General features: G+C 40.8%; 1 protein-coding gene across 4 annotated transcripts in view; it reads right to left on the reverse strand.

Moving 5' to 3' along the window:
- RBMS1 (RNA binding motif single stranded interacting protein 1) overlaps window positions 1-22,211 on the reverse strand; it is a 148,563-nt gene that overhangs the window by 82,261 nt on the left and 44,091 nt on the right. Inside the window, exon 1 of one of the 4 annotated variants that reach the window (XM_062004678.1) lies at window positions 12,255-12,578. The exons of 2 other annotated variants lie outside the window; for them this stretch is intronic. In XM_062004678.1, coding sequence (XP_061860662.1) covers window positions 12,255-12,317 — 63 coding nt within the window. In that variant the 5' untranslated portion in view covers window positions 12,318-12,578. Of the gene's footprint in view, window positions 1-11,595; window positions 11,861-12,254; window positions 12,579-22,211 lie in introns of those variants that run through there. One more of the 4 variants, XM_062004679.1, reaches the window with a different exon arrangement.

Here is a 22,211-nt window from a genome sequence, read left to right on the forward strand (position 1 = left end):
TGCAATTGCTGGCCCTGCATGTCTCGGCTCCATCAACTCTGCGATCTGGATTGCCTCAAAGCCACAAGTGTGAAAGAAGGCAGAAGGTACAGGAACATGGCAGAGATGTGACTGATGGTAGGCTAAGGACAATCATGGACCTACAAACTGAAATGGCAATTCAAGGCTTAGCCTGGGCTGGCACTACCACCAAAAGCAGCAGCCTTGCCCTCGTGCCTGTTTTTTGCCACTCATGGTGTCTACCCTTTTGCAAAAAAAAAAAAAAAAAAAAAAAAAAAAAGACCAGCCAAGCAAACAAACAAACCTCAACACAAAAAAAAAGGAAATGGAAGGTCAGATTGCTGCTTTTACCATTGGTGTGGACTCATGAAAGTGGTAACAAAATAGCATTAGGCTTTCAAACAATCAGGAATTAAATCAACTTTGGTTTTAACATGCAAAAACTAAGACAACTGCAGTGAATACAAGTAGTACCTATACCTGTAACTGAGCCTTACAAGTAAGTGAACATGTTCAAACCTATCTGCTGAAACTTTGGTGAAATCCTGTGTACAAGCCACATGTAGCAATGCTGCTCTGGCCTTAGGGTCCTTATAACGTTATCTGAAACAAACCCAAGTCAGTCTGTTCTCATTCTTTAAAGGATGATGTTTTGGTAGATGCTTATCACTTATTAGATCAAATTCTTTCAGACTGCTGAAAACATTCTATTTTCTCTTCACAAATGGCCATTTTTTCCAAAATCTTCTTGAATATACATCCAAAAAACCATGTGTACTTATGTCTGTTTTATTTATCATTTCCTGTTCTTCTTGAAAGCTGGAATTTATATTTGAATAATGCAAACAGAAGAGTTATTCTAACTCACTTTCACAGTACTCATCAATTTATCTTGCATGGTGCCTTCTCCTTTGAAACTTCATTCTTCGCTTGAACCAAGAGATAAACATTTGGGGGGGATGAGGGGGGTGTGCAAATTACAGTTTTAACTCCTAGTTAGTTTTTAACTCTAAAAGATGTTTACTTCCGAGAGAAAAGTGATGTTAAGTGGTTAATAATTCAGATGTCTTGAAACTCAAGCAACATGACTTATTCTAGAATGTTGGTGACTTCATAGTGCACAATAATTAATGACTCCTTTTACATCCAGGGACTTAGTTCTGAAGTTACTTTACAAATGTTTAGCAACAATATGCTGAGCAAATGCAGGGTACTGTTCCTTGGTGCCTCTTAAAAGTTAAAGGAAGTAACACTCCAAATAGCTGCTGGGGAGAATGTCTATCATTTTTGTACACACTAGAGATCATTGTTAATTCTGAAATAAAAAAACTACAAGAATTAGATAACACCTAGGAAAGCTTCCAGATGTAGCACTAATACAACACTTTAAATACATAAGGAATTCGACTGCCAAGATGCACTGGTTCTGGCAGCATGGATAATAGTCTAACTCAGACGTATAAATGGGTATAGCTAAAATGGCAGCATGTGATTCAAGTAGTGCTTACAGCAATCACCAATGTGTTTAGAACCCCAGGCAGGCAGTAGGCAATGCATGAGCACAGCTAGCACATCCAACTTCAGCCCCTACGTGAGAGGGCCTCCATATCTGGAAGGGGAACCACTTGAATGATGTCTGATGCTACGTATGGCTAGAGATGAGGAACACTAGGTCACACACTAGACAGGAATAAACCACAGTTTAGGCACAGAGCCCAACTCATCCCTAGCTTTATTAATGTTCATGTCCTGGGTACAAGAATTAAGCAGTCAAACAATAACTCCGAATGTATCAGAAAGTTATAAAGAAAAATACTTCTAAGTACACTTGGAATTGATTATTTAAAACTTGACACATTACTGACATTTTAAAACATCACAGTGAAAGGCAATCTGCCATGCTAATGGCTAACACTTTAAGATAAATTAATCACTTGTCTCTACTTACTCCACAAGTTCAGTTCTGAGCAACTGTTTTCAAGTTTCTCCTACATTGCGGGCAATTTCAAGGAACTATATTTTTAAAACATTCTGCTTCACTTTTCCTTAGCAGCAATCTGCCTTTGCAGCTTATCTATCTGTACAACATTGAATGTTTAACACTAATAACCTTGTAAGTCATCATTGGTTTGCTACAACATTCATAGTACATTGAAGTTGAAAGACCATGCACTACTTTTTCTAAAAGAATTAGGCAAATATTTGAATTTATTCCATTTAATTGGATTTCAAAATTAAAGTGGGACAACAGACTATTGGAATTAGGACTTCCCAGCAGAGGGAAAAGGGAAAAAAAAAAAAAAGAAAACAACAAACCAAAACCAAAAACAAATCCACAAAGGAGTTAATTTAGAAGGAAAGATAAGGCCACAAAGCCACTAAAGTTATCTAGACAAAACTTCTACAAAATCTAGGTGATGGAACTTTATGGAGTTATTCCTGTTCTAAGTGATATTTTAATGGTTGCACTCTGCCTTTCTGCACACTAAACTACTGCTTAGAAATAAAGATAACTATTGCTAAAAGAAAAATAACATCTACTTGTTTCTAAAACTAGAGTCCTAAATAGTTTTACCAGTCTAGTTCCTTGACAAAATGAACTCTGCCATTGTTATTAATCTGGAAATATCAATAACAATATTCACATGACCATTCCCATAGACTGTAAAGAAACTACACAGTAAATGACAGGTAAATTTTGAACGTGAAGTTTTATTATTCTAAATAATTTGTTCTATCCTGAGCTTTAGAGAACAGACTTGAATGTGTGTGTGTATATATGAGTGTGTGTGTAAATATATATATTTAACATATTTAGTCCTAATTGCTGTAATATCTGACAAAATCTAGATGTAAGAAACTATTATTATCAAATACTTTTTGAAGAGACAGACCTAAACAATTTAACTAACACTATCCAAAATATCATTGACAGGACAATTTGAACTTCATGTCACCTTAATCCCTGCACTGTCCTTGAATAGACTTTGTAGGTGTGGCTGATCTGGGACTTCTTCTATTATCCACAATGCCCCAACAGAGAAATTATTTCAGAGGAGGAAGAAGGGGAAGACAGAAACCAGCTCTGAGAATTCAGTAATTTTGAACGAGAATCACTAGAGAAGCATCACATCAAAAAAAGGTCTTTTGATAGAAGAATAAAATACACAGATAGGATGGGTCTTGCATTCCATCATCTTACATATTGGAATACAAATCCATAAATTAATAACACTAAAACAACAAAGTTGCAAGTGAAACATTAACACAGAAAGTACAAAAAGGTCAGGTGCTACAGAGCAGGGAATTCCCAGTAACTCATCAGAATACATAAAGAACAGTTACATGAAAAGCCAAACTGCCTTTCCTAATGACTCAGTCTTCAGCACTGACTTCCCCGAAATCACGACACTCCACACCTGACAGATCTAAGAACAGTATGTTTGTTGGCAATCTGACAAAAGTCTGATTCAAAATATCAACACAATGCTGAAACAATGAATGACTTCCTTAACTATTTCCATCTTGCATTAAGCTCCATAGGATTGTGGAATATTGTAACTGGGAATGGAAGCAGCTCCTAGGGCACTTCAAACAACCAAAAAGTCACTGCTCTCCTATTGGTGCCATGATGTGCTTTAAATTTTACTGGCATCTTTAACCAACTGTAATTCTATTTAGTGAATTACATCTTGGTATTCTTCACCATAGAATTTACTTAAGCTTTCAAACATGCTCTATACCTCCATAGTACTTCAGGAAATGTTTTTTTCCTTTCAAAAATCAGAATATTTACATGTATACATGTGCATTGGACGCATTGCTGCTCTAAGACAATAAAGGAATGGTTATCATTTGTGTTTTTGTTTAAGCTCAACATTGCAGAAGGGTTTTTTTTTAAAAGTTCCATTTTGGTGTTTCTCGTAAGTTGCATCCAGAGCTACATCTCATGGAATGCTGAAGAAAAGCAAAAAACTGTCCCTGTTTCAAAGGTTAGCAGCTGAGCAGTTGTATTTAATATCCAGCTCCAATAGTTTTCTGAAATTCCACAGAAGTACTTTTAAATATGCACAAGTACTGTCATAAGTAAGACAAGTAGGTTGGATGGAATAATATTAAAGCAATTTAAATACCATTTGATTCTGCTGAATATCTGTCTAGTATCAACCCTAGGATATTCATCTCAGGCTTCTCATTGGGGAAGTTCAAAAGTATTTTGGTTCTCTGTCTCAAAAAGCACTTATTCATGTCAGTAGTCTCACCACAGGCAGTGGCACCATTGGGTATGTAAATACGCACTGGCATAAGCAAGAATCTTAAAATTCAGACTCGCAGTTTTAGAACTCCTCTTGAACTCATCTGGAAGACAGACCACTAAACACTTCAAAGGATCTCATCCTGCTGGCAGTTGCTTTCATACTGGCCAGAAATCTGCAGAGCTGTGTGCCCAACTCCACTGAAGTGCAGATCAATGTGGTACAGGTGCTGCCTTCCCAAGCTCACGGGAGGCACACTCCTGGCCCTGTGATGCCTTCCCGGGCGCATGGCACACCCACTCCAGCCCTCCTCTCCCACAGTACAGCTGCACTGGGCCAACTTAACACACGTTTGTAGTGTATGTTACTTCTACGCTATATACTTTGAAGAGTTTCATGTCATAATAGGCTAAATCCTTAACTAAGTGAATAGCGAAATTAAGCCAGAATAACAAACTTGTGTGGTTCACAATGGGTCACCACAGCCATCTTCAAAGATGGGCACCCAGACACAGCTGCCAGTCGCCTGCAGGAGCTGGAATAAAAGGGTTTCCAAACTCACATAGCAGACCAGAAAAAAGTTATACAATTGTTCAAAGCAATATTTGCAAATCATACATACAGGTAGAAGAGAAAGAAAAACACTACAGGACTTGACATTCATGCATCATAGCATGGAATCTCCTTTGCAGTACACCAAACATCTCTTTGGTGCTTAGCTGGAGAGCTTTGGCCAGTGCAGGCAGCATTGCACATGGCGATGTCCAAAGGACGCTACCACTTCCAAAGCAGGAAAAGACAACCTATGGTCTGGTGAAAAGTGACATCACTAACCTAAAAAAACAAACAAACAAACCAACCAAACCTCTATGCCTTACACTCTAAAGGGGTTAAGTATAAAAAGAAATACAGAGCCTTAAAGTCTGTTCTCTGAACACAACCAGAGACAAGAGGGTTGCACAATAACCAGTCTCCCTGGGAGGGCTGGAGGTTATCTGCCACAGAGCTGCATACAAGCAAAACAAAACTCTCCAGTCCTGTATACCTATTTTGGGGGGTTTCCCCCTTGCCTCCATTTTAAGAATATTATAGTTTTGTTTGTGGCTTTTTCAATGAGGATCTGCATTTGCTTTTACCCTTGCTTGCCTAGTGTTTAGTGCTATAAGGTTATTGCATTGGCACAAGCACAATCTGATAAAGTTCCCCTAAGTGAGACAAACACTAAAACTGGATTTTGAATCACCTCAGAGGAATCAGGCATCTGCAAATATTGCTTCAGATTGTGAAAGATATCTAGATATTCCTTCACTAAGCTACAGTAGCCTTCCTGGGAACAGGTAATACCTCAGACACGAAAGAAGTGCCCTGCAGGAACTAACAATCCTGAGAAAAGATCCCTGTAACACTCACCCAGACTACCAGAAATCTGAATTTCACTCCTCAAGCACACTAAAAATGGAAGTGCCACACACATACCTCAGATATCCTAAAGGACTGAATTCGAACATTGTTATGCTGTAGTACCCAGATGACAGAATATATGAGCTGTAGTTAACCTAAGGTGTCATATTTCTACCTTCTTGAAGCAAAGCACCATATGGTAAAGCAGATTCAGATATAAAAGAACAGAAAACAATAGAAGGTAAGGAAAGAAATAAATTCCCTTCTTGTCTAAGTGGAGAAACAGAAAAAAAAAGCTTAGAATAAGGTGTGAAAGTGTCATTCTCAATATGAGACACTGTCAAGCGACAGAATCAATCACGAAACATTAAAATCACTTATATTTAGTTGCTATAAAGAAGCTTTTAACTTCACAAACATGTAAATGTCAAGCTAAGCTAAGTCGGATGTTCACCTTGCCCTTTGGTTTCAGCTGTTCTCAGACCAAGAAACCAAGGAAAATGAAGTCCAAATGAGGCTCCCCAGAACAATGCATTAGTTGTTTCCACTGCAACCTCACAAGTTCTACAGCTCTACCACCCAATTAAGTAAGATCAGAACATCCGCTCTATTTGACACATCATTTCTCTAAAGTAGAATACTTTAAACAAATAAGACACACACCAGTGATTTACTAAACCATTATGGTTAAGCAAACAACACCACTTTTACGAGGACACGTGAACAAAAATGTATTATCATACATTACACCATTGTATATTTGTACATATCTGTAGTTATCAGCTTTTAGGCTGCTATAAACCACAGAGCTCATATAAATCCTCATAATATACTGTAAATTCAGAAAAAGGCATTTTTTAAGTGTTGCAACTATATTTCTGTATTTTGAAGAGCTTATAACACTTCAAAACTTTTGCTAGATATTTTTAAGCCAGTGTATCCTAGTGCACAGTTTAGGTCTTAAAATTAGTATAAAGCTTTATTGTTAAAAAACATATTACATAAACTGTAATAAATGGTACTAAATTTAAACTGCTAGAAATAAATTAACTCAAACTGATAAGAACCTAGTTCATTTCAAATCCCTTTAAAGCAATCTCTCACCAGCACTCAATTACTGTAACTGCAGTTTAAAGTACTTTCTGTGTCAATACATGGCTGCAGCTATACTTGAGGAAAAAGGAGCTAAACTTGTGCTAATCACAGTAACCAGCCCCCACAGCACATGATTTTTTTGTTGCATGTATGTTTTCCTAAATTGCCGGGTTAGGAGGCTTGTGCTTATCTAACCCATGGTCCCCTCCCCCGACGTTTCTCCTCTATTTGTAACTCATCCCTTCCTCTTCCTGTTGCATCAGGAAGCTGCAAATACAGTGGCCTCTGCAAGGCTGTTATAATTACCACAGTACACTGCAATTCTGAGACATACACAAAATAACTAACAATTACTTCAACAAGGTTTCAGAGAGCACTTAAATGATGTTCTGTTGGCTTTCTAGAAAACTTCTGATCAACATGCTTCATCCAGAAAGCATCTTCATGCACCTCTTCGTTAGGACTTCTGCTTTAGAGGACTTAAAAATGTCCCCTAAGCAAGCCGTTTTAAAAATATCCTGACATAGAAATGGAGAAAAACATTCATAAAAAGCCGGAAATAGCCATGAGGGAAAACCAGTAAAAAAAAAGTTCCTATTCTCCACTGACTTCTTTTGTTATAAATCATCTCATGCAGCAAGCAAGGATCAATTTTAATAAAGACTTCAGAGAAGAAAAGAAAAGGAAAAAGAAAAAAAGAGGTGGACTGCAGCAGCTCTCATGTTAAATGACCATTTTCATGGATTTGGTTGCAGCATCATGCGGATGTTTTAGGAGCCATCTCAAGCTCTCAGGAAAGGATTTTCCCCTCCCTTCCTTCCTTCCCCTCTCCTCCCCGCCAGTAATACTAGTTTAAAGGATCCAACCCTTCTGAAATGTGTTAACTCAAGCTTTTTTTTTTTTTTTTAACAGTTGGAACTTTCGGGGGGAAGAAAAAAAAATAGTCCAAACCAAAACAGCAGATGTTCAAGACACAGACTTCTATTTTCCCTGCTGTATAAAGCTTAATGGCAAAGATACATACTTTAAACAATAACACTTCCAAAGGATAAAAATATATTGTTCACCCTGTTAGATATACTAAACAAAAACTCCAAATTGCTAAATACAGATGAAACAATCATATCACTTTTCATAATCTGTAACATCATACCTAACAAGATAAGGTGCTTCCTTTATTTCTTTCACTCACGTTTGTGTTACAAGTACAGAAACCCACTGACTTAGCAGCTTTGCTCCCTTGAGACTTAAGCAGAACTCCACAGACATAGAGATGCACTTCAAAAACTTAAAATAGCCGCTACTTAATATAAGAGCTCAGTCTTGTTAAGCCTAGGTAGTCCCTTTGACATAGTAACCAATGTAAAGGGAAATAGACTCTGTCAGCTCAAGCCAATGATACAAAATGGCATCATTCTTACAGTCTGAAAGACTGAAATAAACTAATAAACTGAAATAAACTAATCCTATTTATTTAGGTAGCCAAAGATAACTGTTTATTCTTGGGCACCTCCTTCTGCCTGCTAGCACTGTGGATGCACACAAGACGGCCAATGGCAAATTCGTCTCATCACAGATTGTTCTGTGGAGACCATGCCCAGGTCTTGCAAGTTTAATGAGGTTCCTTCTCATACACACACAGACACCACACACAGCACCAAATGGGAAATTATAAAATAGGATTACAAGTGTAGCTTCTTGATTCGTTAAGCCTCTAGACAGACAAAAGCTAATCTACATTTTTAACCCTAGACCAGCAAAAGCTTAACCATCATTAAAAACCCACCTTAATCGTCAACTTTTAACAAAACCCAACATGTGACAGGACACTTGATGTTAACAGAGCTGCATGAAAAGATTAACCTAAAGCTTTGTATGTGTATCCTTACACAGACCAAACACCAAATCAGTGCTAAATTCCTCACGTGCAGCTACGCCCAGTTAATCTGCTGGAAAGCAGCAAACTATGTAAATCTTCTTACGCTGGGGAGATAAACATTACACTCATCAAAACGTAACAAGAACCACTGTTACTGAGCAAAACTGGGCTTCCTGAGCTGCCAAGCTGTGGTAGGTGGGACCCAGCACTCGCCTCCATCCCAGGCTTCCCGAGCTGCTTCTGGCTTCCTCTTTGAGAAACCTGAGAGCAGAGAAACCTCTCAGCACAAAGCGATTTAAAATCCCTAATCAAATAGCTGCACTAGCTCTGTGGATTCAAGGAGCAGATGGCAGGAGAAAGCCTAATTTTCCATTTACGATAATTTTACAGAGTGTAGAAATATTTACTTCAGAGGAGTGCCTCCTGATTTGCATGAGAATAACAAAAGTGGGAGGAGGGACAGAGAATCATCTGCACAGCACACACAGAGAGCTAAGAAAGCCTGTATTAAGCAGGTTATTTCTTGTATGTCATTTCATTTCCTTCATGTTATGGATGTACACATGTGCATTCTTTGCATAGCTCCAGTAACCTTGTTAGCAAAAATAACCTACCTTTTCCAGATAGGATGCATGGCCATAAGCTTTGTGATAGAATATCTGCAGTAATAATCTATGACTTGCTTTCTTTAGACCTGAATCTACATTTCAAGCTAATTCTCAGATGAGTTACCACTCATTTAAGCAACATCTAAGCCTGGTAGGAGTATTTTCAGTACATCTGTCTGCCCATAATGCCAGAAATCCTTTTGAAAATGTAACTTCAGAGACCATATCTTAGTATTCTTAAAGTACTCTAAAAGAGAAAAAGATTAGATATCACCCAATCGAATCTGACCTGACATCAAGGATGTTGCCTGGCTCCTACATGCCTCAGTTACACACTGAAATAGATTCAGGACATAACAGGCATGACACTATATGCACAGATTAATTTTATGAAACAAGATATAGTTCTTTGGAAGAACAAAAAGAGAGTATGGGTAAAGCTCTGGACCTGCTGTAGCTAACTCGTATTTTGTAAATGTTTTAAATGAAGGAAGAATTTAATATTACATTACAGTGGCTTGAAAATAAATCAAGAGAGTATCACTTTGCCTTCCAGAAATAACTCACTCATCTTTTCACCTGAATCTGTTACAGACTCTTAAAAAGGAAACAGAAAAATGCTAAAACTGAAGTGCTCTTATACTATTCTGATATCCCATGTTACAACACCAGAGATAGACAAGCCACTCAAAAGGCTTTAGTTTCTTTTTTTTTTTTTTTTTCAGCTTCCTATACTATGTGTTGTTAGCGTAGGAAATCCAGTTTCTCCTTTTAGAGATGATGGTAGAATACTTTTCCTACTCTACAGTACCTAGTGTCTCAGACTACAGCAGAAATACAATTCAATTGTCTGAGCATGGGTTACATAAAAGCATGCAGAGACTTAATTTGGATGATTCTCAATTATCAAGAGCTGAAAAATTAGGCTCATAATACTCTTCAGCACTGCTTGACATCAGCTCACCCCTGCAGGTAAATCCCAAGTGAAAGGGAAATCAGAAAGTCAATCTTTAAACGACCTTAGTCTACATGAATGAAGTTAATAGGAGTGTTCCAGGGACTTAAATGGAGAAAGGCACAGGCCCTGGCTACTTATGTAGGAAGTGTTTGAGTAGAGAATGGCTACACACTAACAAAAGAAACCTTTGGTACCTAGGGTCTTAAGCCCACATAATACCCCTGCATTCATTTCTTTCTTTGCCTATTGGGAAAAAAAGGGTCTGTTTGTTTTTGTGATTCAGTCGGCCCTTTTAGCTCTTTGAATCTAAGGAGTGCACTGTGAAAAGAAGAGCATCTTATCAGCCTGCCCCAGACCAGCAGGCGAACTCACATCCGCACACCAAACACAGCCCTGCCAGCAAACAGGCCTCACCGCCCTCCACGGCTGCCACCACCCTGCCCAGCGCCCTGGCGCACAGGCCGCAGCCCCAAGGGGCCTTCATTAACTAATGGTCCTTTCAGGGAGACTCACAAAACAGTATCTAATAAATTGGCTTAATTTACAAAGTATGCAGGAACACCAGACAAGATCATCAGCGTGGGCGTATCCAGGGCATTTATTAAAAACAAACCAAAACCTGCACACACAATAAGCACGTTTTTATTATGTATGGACTTGAACACTTCGAGTACAAGATACAAAGATAAGTCCACGCACTGTGAGGCAGCATCTGCAGTGCTGCTGAGATAACACATCAGTAATTTTTATCAAAAAAAACCATTTCTATAAAATAAGGGACAAGAAGGGAAACAGCAATTTTCATTTAAGCTTCAAGAAAATATGAGAGTCTAACTTTCAGTATCGTGCAGGTTAGTCACACAGATCACACATGCACTAAGAATTACAAATTTTGAAGTCCATTTCCCCATTATTTCTATGAAACTCTCCACCTTGCACAGCAGTGAGATCTGATCTGCTACTTCTACCCTTAATGAATTCTGCTCCAGAGCAAAATAGGACTGCTCCCCCAGTATTGCTAACTGAACTCATCAAAGTATTTGAGCTGCTAAGAGCAGCAGACATGGAAGGATTTTTTTTCTTCATCTGGAAAGAAGCCTGCCGTAGTATTTTTGACACGCTTTGTGAAGCTGGGAGCTTGTCAGTGACCTCTACTCCATTTACCCTCTGGCACACAAACACACAGCACACTCTCCGATGAACTCAAAAAAATAAGATTTTTTTAAAAAATCAAAATCAAAGAGTCAATGAAAAATAATTCATAAATAATCGGGTTTTAACGTCAACGTGTGCGTGTGTGCGTAAAAAGCACCAAAGAGACAACGGCCCAGCAAGGCTGGAACTCAACTATTTCAACTACTTTATTTCCAGGGACTAAACAAACAAACAAAGAAATACCTCCTCCTTCAGCACAGCTCCATAGATGCGAGTGCTCGGAGTTTATCGGAGAGATCTGTCTGCTCATAAAATGTCACAGGATTTCCCTTGTGCTTTTTGTGGGGGGAGGGGGGAGCGGAATGGGAACGTCTGAGGCGCAGCGAAGGATTTTTGGAGGGTTGTTTGAAAGAAATATCGCGCCGCGATCCTTTCGTTCATTTCACGCTGAGCGAAAAACATCCAGCCCGAAGTTTCGCTTTGCGGCCCGGCCCATGTTGCAACACCAGGTCCTTTTTAACTTGTTGCCGAGCGCAGCAGGGCCGACAGCCGCCCGGCCCTGGGCCGCCGCACTCCCCGCACCGCCCCGCCCGGCCCGGCCCCGCCGCCGAGGGCACCCGGCCGAGGCCGCCCCGCACTCGGCAAGGTCACGGCGCTGGGTTTTGCGGATTTTTTTGCGGGGAGGACACACACGCCTCAAAAAAAAAAAAAAAAAAAAAAAAAAAAGAGGGGGGGGGGGGAAGTTTACTGTTGTAAAATCCCAGCTCTCGTGAAACTACTGGGCTGCAAGCTGCAACTCAAGTCGCCACCCCTCTCCTCACTCCTTCCTCAGCACCTCGGGGGGGAAGCGGGGGAAAGCCGGGGTGGGGGATCCACAACACCCCCTCCTCTCCCGCTCTTACCTGCTTCCGATACGGCGTCCGGCTGCTGCCCGCCGCGCTGCTGTTGCTGCTGGGGAAGATCATCGCCCCGCCTGATCCCCGGCTCCCCCTCGGGATGGGGAGCAACTTTGGCGGCCGCCGGACTGCGGCGCGGCGGGGCTGCAGGGTGCTCCCCGCCTCCGTGCCTTCCCCACCGACTGCTGCTCTCCGCGTTCTTCTCCCCCGGCCCCCTGCCCCGCCCCGCTCCACGCCGACCCTAACCCACCGCGGCCGCCCAGCCTGCCATCAACGAGCTCCCATTGACCGCCGCCGGCTTCCCCAGCCCAGCCCGGCCGTCCCCACCTCCCGCCGGCCTCAACCACCGCCCAGAAAGACGGAGAGAGGGAGGGCCGCGCCGCAGCGGGGAAGCGCGGACCGGGCACGGTGCCCGCGCTCCGCCCCCGAGTGCTGCGCGGAGCGGGGCGCGGCGCCAGGGGAGGCGCGGAGAGGGGCGGCGGGAGCCCCCGCGCCGCGCAATGGTTGCGTCTGAGAGGCGGCAGCGGGGGAGGGGGTGGCGGGCCCGCGCCGGAATGCAAGTTGCGCCGGGCCCCGCGTGCCGCGCATTCCGAGCGCGGGCTCGCCGTGGGGTGGTCCCGGCTCGGGACACCCCCCCAGTCCCCTTGTCTTATGCAAGGAGAGATGATTTTTGTGTAAGTCCCCGTCCCTGCCCCCTCCAACTGCAGGGCTGCTTGCTCCCAAGCGCAATAAATATTTTAGGTTTTAACTCTCGAGTTTTTCTTGATTAGAGATGGGAAAGAGGAGGGGCAAGAACATCCGGTCAAAGCCTTCATTAATGGCTCAAGGCAGTATTTGAGAAACTTTTTCTTCTTAAAATTTGGGCCTAGGAAATGTTAGCGTTCTTAGGCAGCAAGACTAGGACACACGGAGAAAAGAGGTTTCCAACTTCCCACAGTATTACTCTGTATTGTTTACATCATTACACTTACATTACCCCAGCGATTACCCAAATTAATTTTTAAGAAGCCCAACATTAGAGTTCTGTCAAATCCACTGAGTTTTTGACTGGTGACACTGCAGAAGACTTTCTGGTACTGACATGCATCATCAGGCACCTTTTGGTTTCTCTTCCTCTTTCTGATAATACTGTGGTCCTAATCTCACAAGCGCAAACATGACAATGGGAAACAGCTGGGAGGAAACAAAAAATTGCCAGGTAGTTTATTACTGAAAGGCCGAGTAACATAGTGCCATCTGAAAACATCAGCATCTACACAAGCCATGATATTCAGTCACTCCGATCCTTAAATAATAATCAGTGTTTTGGTATCCCTGTAAATTGCCACCACAGATGAAAACTCATCTGAGTACAGTCAATAGTAAGAAAGCACCATCACTTTGCAGAACTACATTCTGCCAGCTTTGCTTATTCATTTATTTTTTTACCCTATTTCAAGTTCTAAAATTAATCTCATCCGATTTGGAATTGATTTGGTAACACAAGTTTAAGGGCTGCTAGTACTGGATGAAAAGCACTGCAGCCAAACGGTGATCACTGCAATTGAACAATTTTTGAAGGAGTAAATTTGTACCAGCAGACTTCATGCCACATCAGATCCTGTCCGTCTGTTCTACCCTAACTTCATGCTGGATCATGGATCATTTGTATTCCCAATGCTGGTATAAAATTAGCACTGAGGATAAAGCTAGGATAAATTCATATACCCTGGTCTGGTTAAGGCTGCAGCCTCATGCTCACTTTAGAACAGAAGTTGGCATCACTGCTGAAAAAAAGCATTGGTTCATTCAGCAACTGACTCTGAGTGAAACCTTCTCTTTATTTGTTTTTCCTCTCTCTCTCTCTCTCTCTGATCAGGTTAGTTTTCTTCCAGATCATTTCCTTTGTCTGGTTCAGCATGTGATTGTGCTACTCCTTGTGCCAGTGCAATGGAGGAGGTAGCATAGGAGCAAAAAAAGGCAGGGATGGGAGGGTAGATATGACTGCTTGTTTTGTCAGAGTGTCAAGTTATATTGGCTTAATATGCTCATGTACCAGTGGCTGAATTTGATAGAAATATAGCTGTGTGCTCATGCCTTCCTGAGATGTACTACATATAGTCAACAATCTGTGCTCTGGTCTTACTTATTAGAGCCCCATGCTCAAAGACCACACAATTGGGTTCAGTGCTGAAACACCGTCTGAGAGTAAACTTAACGGTGACAGCCCACTTCTGCTCAAATCTGTACTCCCAAATGAAAAACAGGAACTATATTTCTCTGAAATATTGTTCTGGCCACCGAAGGGGTGATGAAGCTTACATCTGCTACACGTATAGGAGGTCTTTGTCAGCTGGAGATCTGTAGAGTGACCACACCTTCCCCTCATGGGGAAAGCTTTTCAAAACCCATCAATCATTCCTTGCTTCCTTTCCTCTCCTCTTCCTGCCCCATCCCCCAGGGGAGAGGCTGGAGGGATGTAAACACTATATGCTCGACTAGGCCTATTCTCAATCACTGTCATACCAGGGAAGGCACTCAAGAATACTCCAAAGCAGTATCTGAGACACTGCTGTCTTGCTCTCTCTGCTGCCACATGTTCCACAGCTTCCTGGGATTTGGACGTGGATTTCCCTCTCTTGGATTCAGTATATGACACATTTCCCTTGGTTACCATTACTCTCTTTCCTAATATATTAGGAAAATGCCACTAATACAATCCCATAAATGTCTGCTAGATCATAGTCAAATGGTATTTGCTTATTTATTGTTGTATTGTTGTTATTGTTGAAAATGAAATAACAGAATTTTCTGGGAAGAAAACCTTCATGTCCCACCCTAAGTGCTAATCTACCTATCAAAGTTTTCTGTTCTTTCTAAAAGGCTTGAGTAAATTGTCTCCATTTTCTGTCTCAAAATGGAAAGAGTTGCCTTCCAATAGCTATGGTGAGGTTATCAAGAATACAGTGCCAGACTCCTTACAGCAGTGTGGCTGGAGGACAGCAGATCTAAATTGAAACAAAAGAGGTTCTGACTGGATATAAGAACAATCAGGCACTGCCCAGAGAGGCTGTGCAGTCTCCATCCTTGAACATTTTCCAGACCACACTATGTACAACCCTAAGCAACCTGACCTGATCTCTTTGCTGATGCTGCTTTGGGCTGGAGATCCCCTGAGGTCTCTTCCAAATTTAACCTATGCTCACATCAAAAAACTGCTTTGTTCTTACTCCAGAACATAGGCAAAATGAATTCTGTGTAAAATGTTGTATTTGAGATTAAGTTGATAAGGGTCAAGATAATTCCCTGAACTTTTAAGCACATATACAATGATACACATTTCAAGACATTGACAACAGTTCCCTTACATATTTTTGGAGATGCAAGAAGCATGCCTTGTTTGCAAAGAATAATCTCTGTCTTACTCATTTAACAATGCCAAAACTTAGACACTTAACCTATAAAATGTATATAGATGTGATAATTTAAATCATATTTTACAATGTAACTGTGTTACAACAGATGTGAACAGACTTGCAGGTAGCCAGACATCTTTCTGCTTACAGTTATAAATGAGCAATTCATTTTGATCCTGAAAGAAAAAAAAGTGACTGTGGGGTCTAAGAAAATCTAATCATCTGCATAAACCATGTTCACAGCTTCATTAAATCACCCTGAGTTGCTTATTCAGAAATGGGGAAAACTTGTTGAGCAGATCTGGTGCATTTTGGAGCTATGATGTTGTAAATACCTGTTCTGCTTTGTTTGGGGATTTTCAATGTACAGGTCAGAAATTCAGGTTTGCAGGAAGACTGGATAAATAAAGATTTCTCTGAAAATCTGGAGACAACTGGAAGTCCTTAAGAATCTTTCCAGTAATGCTTATTAATCTTAATAAATACTAGATTGCCAAAACTAAGCCATTATTTTAAAAACAGTTCTACACATTTAAGCTTCTACTTTACCATTTCTGTTCTAAATCAAATCTATGGCTTCCCTTATTTATCTCAAAATTCAACTGAAGTAGCTATTTCCCTTCAGGGCATTTAGTGCCTCTGTAGGACAGATGGTCCCTCAGCCCTGGATCTGCTTTAAATGGCAAACTTTCAGTCTGTTGCAAAACCCTGTGAGTCCAGATGGGATCTCTTGAATTTGCTTACAGCCCTGCTCCCCTGGCAACTTCAGGGCCTCCTGAAGGCCCATTAGTGGAGGAGGGATTGTGGGCACCTCATTTCCCCACCTTGACGGGACCTAGAAGACCAACGGAATTCTACTGACTTGCTTGAGGATCCATCCTCTCATCACACCCAGTCATATGTGAAAATATATTAACCATGGCAGGCAAGAGGCTGAGACACAACAGCACAAAAATATTTTGAAATACCCTAGGCAAGCCAAGGAAGCTATGCCGGGCTGATCTTTGAGAGATATTAAGCATTTCCTGAAAAGTGCTAATAAGAGGGTAAAGGGAGCCAAGAATCATACAGGAGCAGACTTTTAATTCTAAGCTTAAATTCACCTATTCAGAACTGAAAGCAAGAAAAGCATCTGTAACAGCTAAAGGAATAAACTTCATTAATGGCAAGCTCTTTTAGAGATGAAGACTCTCATAATTGTTTTTATTATTATTTAAGTATTCTCAGTATGCAGGTAATGGGAAAAAAAAAACTGTATTGTCCTACGTGAGGACGAAAAGGAAAGGTCAGTAGAAACATGGCATGATCATGCAAAACACTTTTTATAAAAAAAACCTCTGTACATTTTCTTCTTTTTTCTAGAAAAAGAAAATTATTAAGGAACATTGACTTCTGCAGAATTATATGATCTACAAAGAGTGAGGTATTGCTTAAGAACACAGCCTTCAAAATAATCACAGGAATATATTCAACAATAAGAAAAGAATCTACATGACTATCACAATCAAAAGGGGAAGACAAATAATCTTTTCCAGCTGTACCATTTCAATTACTGGTACCAAGATACCAACTTACTTATATTCTAGATTAGAACACAAAAAATACACATAATTTCATGACTCATTATAAAATACCTATAACAGATTTCTTTTGATTCAAACCCATCAGCTCATTCTCTCTGGTAATCCTCCAATCCCTCTCTGATTTTTCCATCACTTCTAACGTGGTGTGTTTTTCCCTTAAATCCAACAGCTGCCTGCAACAAAAAGAGCAGTCTTCTGCTCCCTTCAGTGCACACAGAAGGCCTCTGCCGTGGACACTGTGTTTGTGCCTCCCATGACATGTTTTGACTCCTCCTATTCATTTTAGCTTGGAGTTCATTCCTTCCATGCTTCCTTAAATGTTCTTGGAAGGTCATTTTATAAATTGCACAATTTTAAGTAATTGTTGCTATTCCTTCTCTGATGACTGGTGTTAGGAATATGAACATAGAGAGCAATACAATCTCCTCTTAATGCCATGCCAGCATTTTATATTATGGAATGCATTATTTATTCTTTGAAAGCCTCAACAAGATACCTCCTCATAGAAGTATTCCCACTGTCAGAAAAACACCTCCTTCCTAAAGATACTCTGGGAAGCACAACTATGAAACAGAATTACTGTGAAGGATTACTATGTAACAGGAATTAAGGCAGTTGCTCATAGTTGGTAATTAAAACATAGGACAAAATCCAATCTTGATTTGTGAAATTAACTAAAATGACTGTAAAAGATCTGAATTCTGCCATATAGCTTGATAACGTTGCCAGACACTTGCTTGAAACTATAAAACAGTCAAAGTCTGTAAACAGCTGCCAGATTTATTGTAGAGCAAAATAATGAAGTCTGGCTGAAATGACAAAGTATATTGTTTTTTCTGCTTTGTTATTAACTATGTAGGAAGTCGTTCATCATTATACTAAAACATATTTATGTTTTAAGTGATTACTAAGAAGAGCTCACTGTTTCGACACGCATTCTTGACTGTACTTTTTACACTTTTGTGCAGAATAAATTTATGGAACAGTTGAAGAAGAAAGAAAAAATATTTGCAAAGTATTTTCTAGAAAACAACGATTCTATGCAGCTATTTAATTTTTAACATATTTTTTGTGTTTACAGTTTAATACAAACATTAATAAAAGAGGAAGCAAAATCTGGAAATACAGAAATATTCTAAAACTTTTGAATTAGTATGATTTTAAAGCAGAGTTATATCTGCTGGTATTCCAACAGAAAAGATGTTCTTTGTGCCCACTATTTGTTTACATTTTGGTGTGCTAGTTTTCTTGGATTAAATTTTTCATTGTGTAGGCCATCTGAATGGTTACTATTTTACTGAACATCAGTCAGATATAAATTTTATTCCTTTGTGTGCTGTTTTCTTGGTATCTCAGCCAGTGAAACAGTTTCAGATTTGTCAGTGCTCTATGGTATGGAAAAAGAAATTCAGACCCATACCTGGTCTTTCCACATCTATAAACTGAGACGTATACTTGAAGTCTTGAATGAAACATTCATTGTTTGCATTCTAAGCAAATTTTGTATTAGAGTGTCATGGTTTGACATGACAGCCTTTTCTGGTAAGGGGGAAGGGGCTGTAAAGATGGCTCCAGTAAGAAGTTGCTCGCAACTCTCCCCAGCTCTGCCAGACTCACTTCTGGGGCTGAGCCAATTAGACACCTCCACGATCACTTTTTAAGAAGGAGCCGGAAGAGGAGGTTTCTTCCTCCATCTTCCTCCATGTTCTTCTTTCTTCTGCCCCTTCTTTTTCTTCTGGCTGCTGGTGGTGCAAGGAGTAGAAATAGTGAGAGAAACAACCATGTGGACTCCAAGGTCAGTGATGAAAGAGAAGAGGAGGTGTGCTGGAGCAGAGAGTCCCCTGCATTCTATGGAGAGAATTGGTGAAGCTGAGATTTATTTTCATTTCTTTAAAGACCCCGCATCAGCGGTAGAGACTCATTTTGATAATGATCCCATATCGGGGGCAGAGACTCATGTTGCTAAAGCTGGCCCCAGACCAGGGGCAGTGATTCACTTCATTAAAGACCCTGAGCCAGGGACAGTGACTATGGCTGGAGGAGGCCGTGTTTCGTAGGGAGGACCCAGCCGCTTCACTGCAGACCCCGAGCCAGGGGCAGTGATTTTCTCCTTTATCACTATGGCCGGAACAGGCCGTGTCCCGAGGAAGGGACCCAATATCCACAGCTGTAACTGTGGGGAGGAACCCACGACAAAGCAGCTCATTAAACTTATGCCCAGAAGAGGCCTTGTCCCGAGAAAGGGACCCTGCAACTGCAGAAACTGCAACCGTGGCAAAGAATCCACACCAGAGATATTCACCAAGGACTGCATCCCGTGTGAGGGAACCTCTATCCGCAGAAGCTGCAGCTGTTGGGAGCAACCCACACCAGAGAAGTTCGTTAAGGGCTGTGTCCCAGGGGAAGAACCCCGTGTTGGAGCAGAGGAAGAATGCCAGGAGTCATCCTCATCTAAGAAGACAGAAGTGGCAGAGCCCATCTGTGAGAGACTGACCACATCCCCCATTCCCTGATCTCCTGAGCCGTTGAAGGGGGAGGAGGTAGAGATATCGGGAGCAGTGAGCTGGGCCTGGGAAGAAAGGAGAGATGGGGGATGGAGATCTTAAAGTGCTGGTTGTAATTTTCTCATCATCCTACTCCCTTTTTGCTTTTATTCCATTCAGTTTATTGTAGGTAGTCAAATAAACTTTCTTACTTTCCTCTCCAAGTTGAGTACTGGAGTCTGTTTTGTCCAGAACCGTAATTGGCAGCAAGCCCTCCCTGCCCTTGTCTTAATCCACAACAATCTTGCTTATCTTTTTACTCCCATTTTGCTGGGGCCTCTGCCATCCTAACAAGGGTGGGGGTGAATGGGGGCACCGAGCGAGAGACTGTCGTGGTGCTGCTGTGCTAGCTGGGCCAAACCACGACATAGAGCAATGAGGAGCAGACTGGAATTGCAACACACTCTATACCCAGGCAGAGAAAAACAGCAGAAAAAGTCACTTAAAATATGATATGCCAAAAAAAAGATGGAGTTTTGTGCAAAAACAGGCTTCCACACTCAAGCTATAGGCTTGGCAAGTACCTGAGGAAAAAACAGGCCAGATATGGCTCTGCAAACCTCCTCTGCAGACAGCAGTCGTGCTGGCAGAAGCAACAAGCCAGACTGGAGATGGTGTATAGCACGTGTATACGTGTGCATATCTTAGAACAAAACCACAAAATATGGCTCTTTCCAAATAATGTTGTTGTCCTAAGATGACTTTTGCCTTTTTTTTCCTCCTTTCTCTGGAATGAAGTCCTACTGTGTTTGTTCAACAAATACTAGTGGTCAAGCAAAGAACTGACAGCTCTACCTACTGACAAGCCCTGTGCAAATTTTTCTTGTCCTCACACACATCCCTGTCAATTAACCTCATTTCTGACCTGCAAATGTCTTTACAGTGCTCAAACTCCCCTGAGTACACTGGCAAAACTGTACAGGCTCGCTGGTGTCCATTTACACCATCTCAGTTGGAGTGTGAGAAACTGATTTCCATATAGATTTCAAAGGGGCATATAAATTTTATGTGTTTCAAAATTATAGCCTTTACCCTCCAAGTTTGTTTTATAATAACATACAAACAGAAAGACATTTGTTTATAATAGACAATCTGATTATAATGACCTGGTTTAAAGTATGAAGGGAAGAAACAAGATCATGTGGCAGAAGTTAAACATCTATTCAATGAGTCAGAATCTTATCTCATTTCCAATATCTTTAAAATAAAAGTATCCACATAAACCTTGATAGAATTGTTCCTGTAGTACCTGGCATAGCTTACATCTCTGACAGGCATTATGGGTTTCAGTCTGCCAAAGCTATAAACCAGAGAATTTTTCCCTAAAAATGCATGCTTTACCCCTCTGTGTTTTGAAATTGCATACTTGTTACATTCATAGCACCTACACAACACCAATATAACAACAGAACAAAGTGAACAACAGATTCAGCTTCAGAATAAGAAAATTCTTCCTCCTGTGTAAATTCAGCACTCACAAATATCATCTGCCAGGTGGCTGTGGCACTGAAAGACCTCCCCCAGCAAGGCACTCAGCATCTGCATTGGAAGATTCTCCACACCTTGTGATTCTCTGTAACTTGCGAAGTCCACTCTTGAGGGTGAAAAAAAGATGTATCTCCTGCTGATGCAGCCCTTCCCTGAAGGGCCATAGGGTCCTATACCTGATGGTATAAGATGTGGCTGATGCACTACAGAGAGGTGAAAAGCAGTAGCAGAACACCAAAGCCATTTTCTGACACAACTGGACAGCTACTGGCTGACAACAGGTTTTTTGCCACTTCCACTCTGAGCTGAACTAGCAACAAATCTCATTGCTATCCCAAGTCTGTGTCTTCACTTTCATCATTCCAGTTTCCATAATTTTAAATTCAGAGATAATCTGAATATTTATGTTCAGCAATCAGTAAATTAATCAAGATGGCTAGAACAATTTATGTCTAATCTACTAATTGTTCTACACTAAGTGTCAGGGGCTGACAGAAGCACAAATCACAGTGGGCAAATATTTCATTGCATCATAATTAAATTTTATATTTATTTAGGTAAATAGATTCTTTAAGTTGTTTTCAACACATTCTCTCAAGTTTGTTTTCAAAGTATCTATCAGATAATGCACAACAATATTTCACAGATCTATTCACCAATATCAAGACACATAAATCAAAGATACAACCTGGAATGAAATCCTGGCTGCTTAATGTGAGATTTTTCAGTGGGTCCCAGATTTCATCCTTCTAGAATGAAAGCACTTACACTGCTTTTGTGATCTACTGAGTGCATTTAACCACTCAGGGATACTGAAAAGGTGGAAAGCTTTCTCTCCTTTCCCCCTTCGTGCTCTGAGCTTCATGATTCAAGCCCTTTGCTTGCTCCTCTGCTTCTTTTGCTTGCTGATTCAACTCACTAACCCAGCTGATATCTTTCCACTTTTCTTTCTGC

The sequence above is a fragment of the Colius striatus genome, chromosome 11, assembly GCF_028858725.1.
Source record: "Colius striatus isolate bColStr4 chromosome 11, bColStr4.1.hap1, whole genome shotgun sequence".
NCBI lineage: Eukaryota > Metazoa > Chordata > Aves > Coliiformes > Coliidae > Colius > Colius striatus.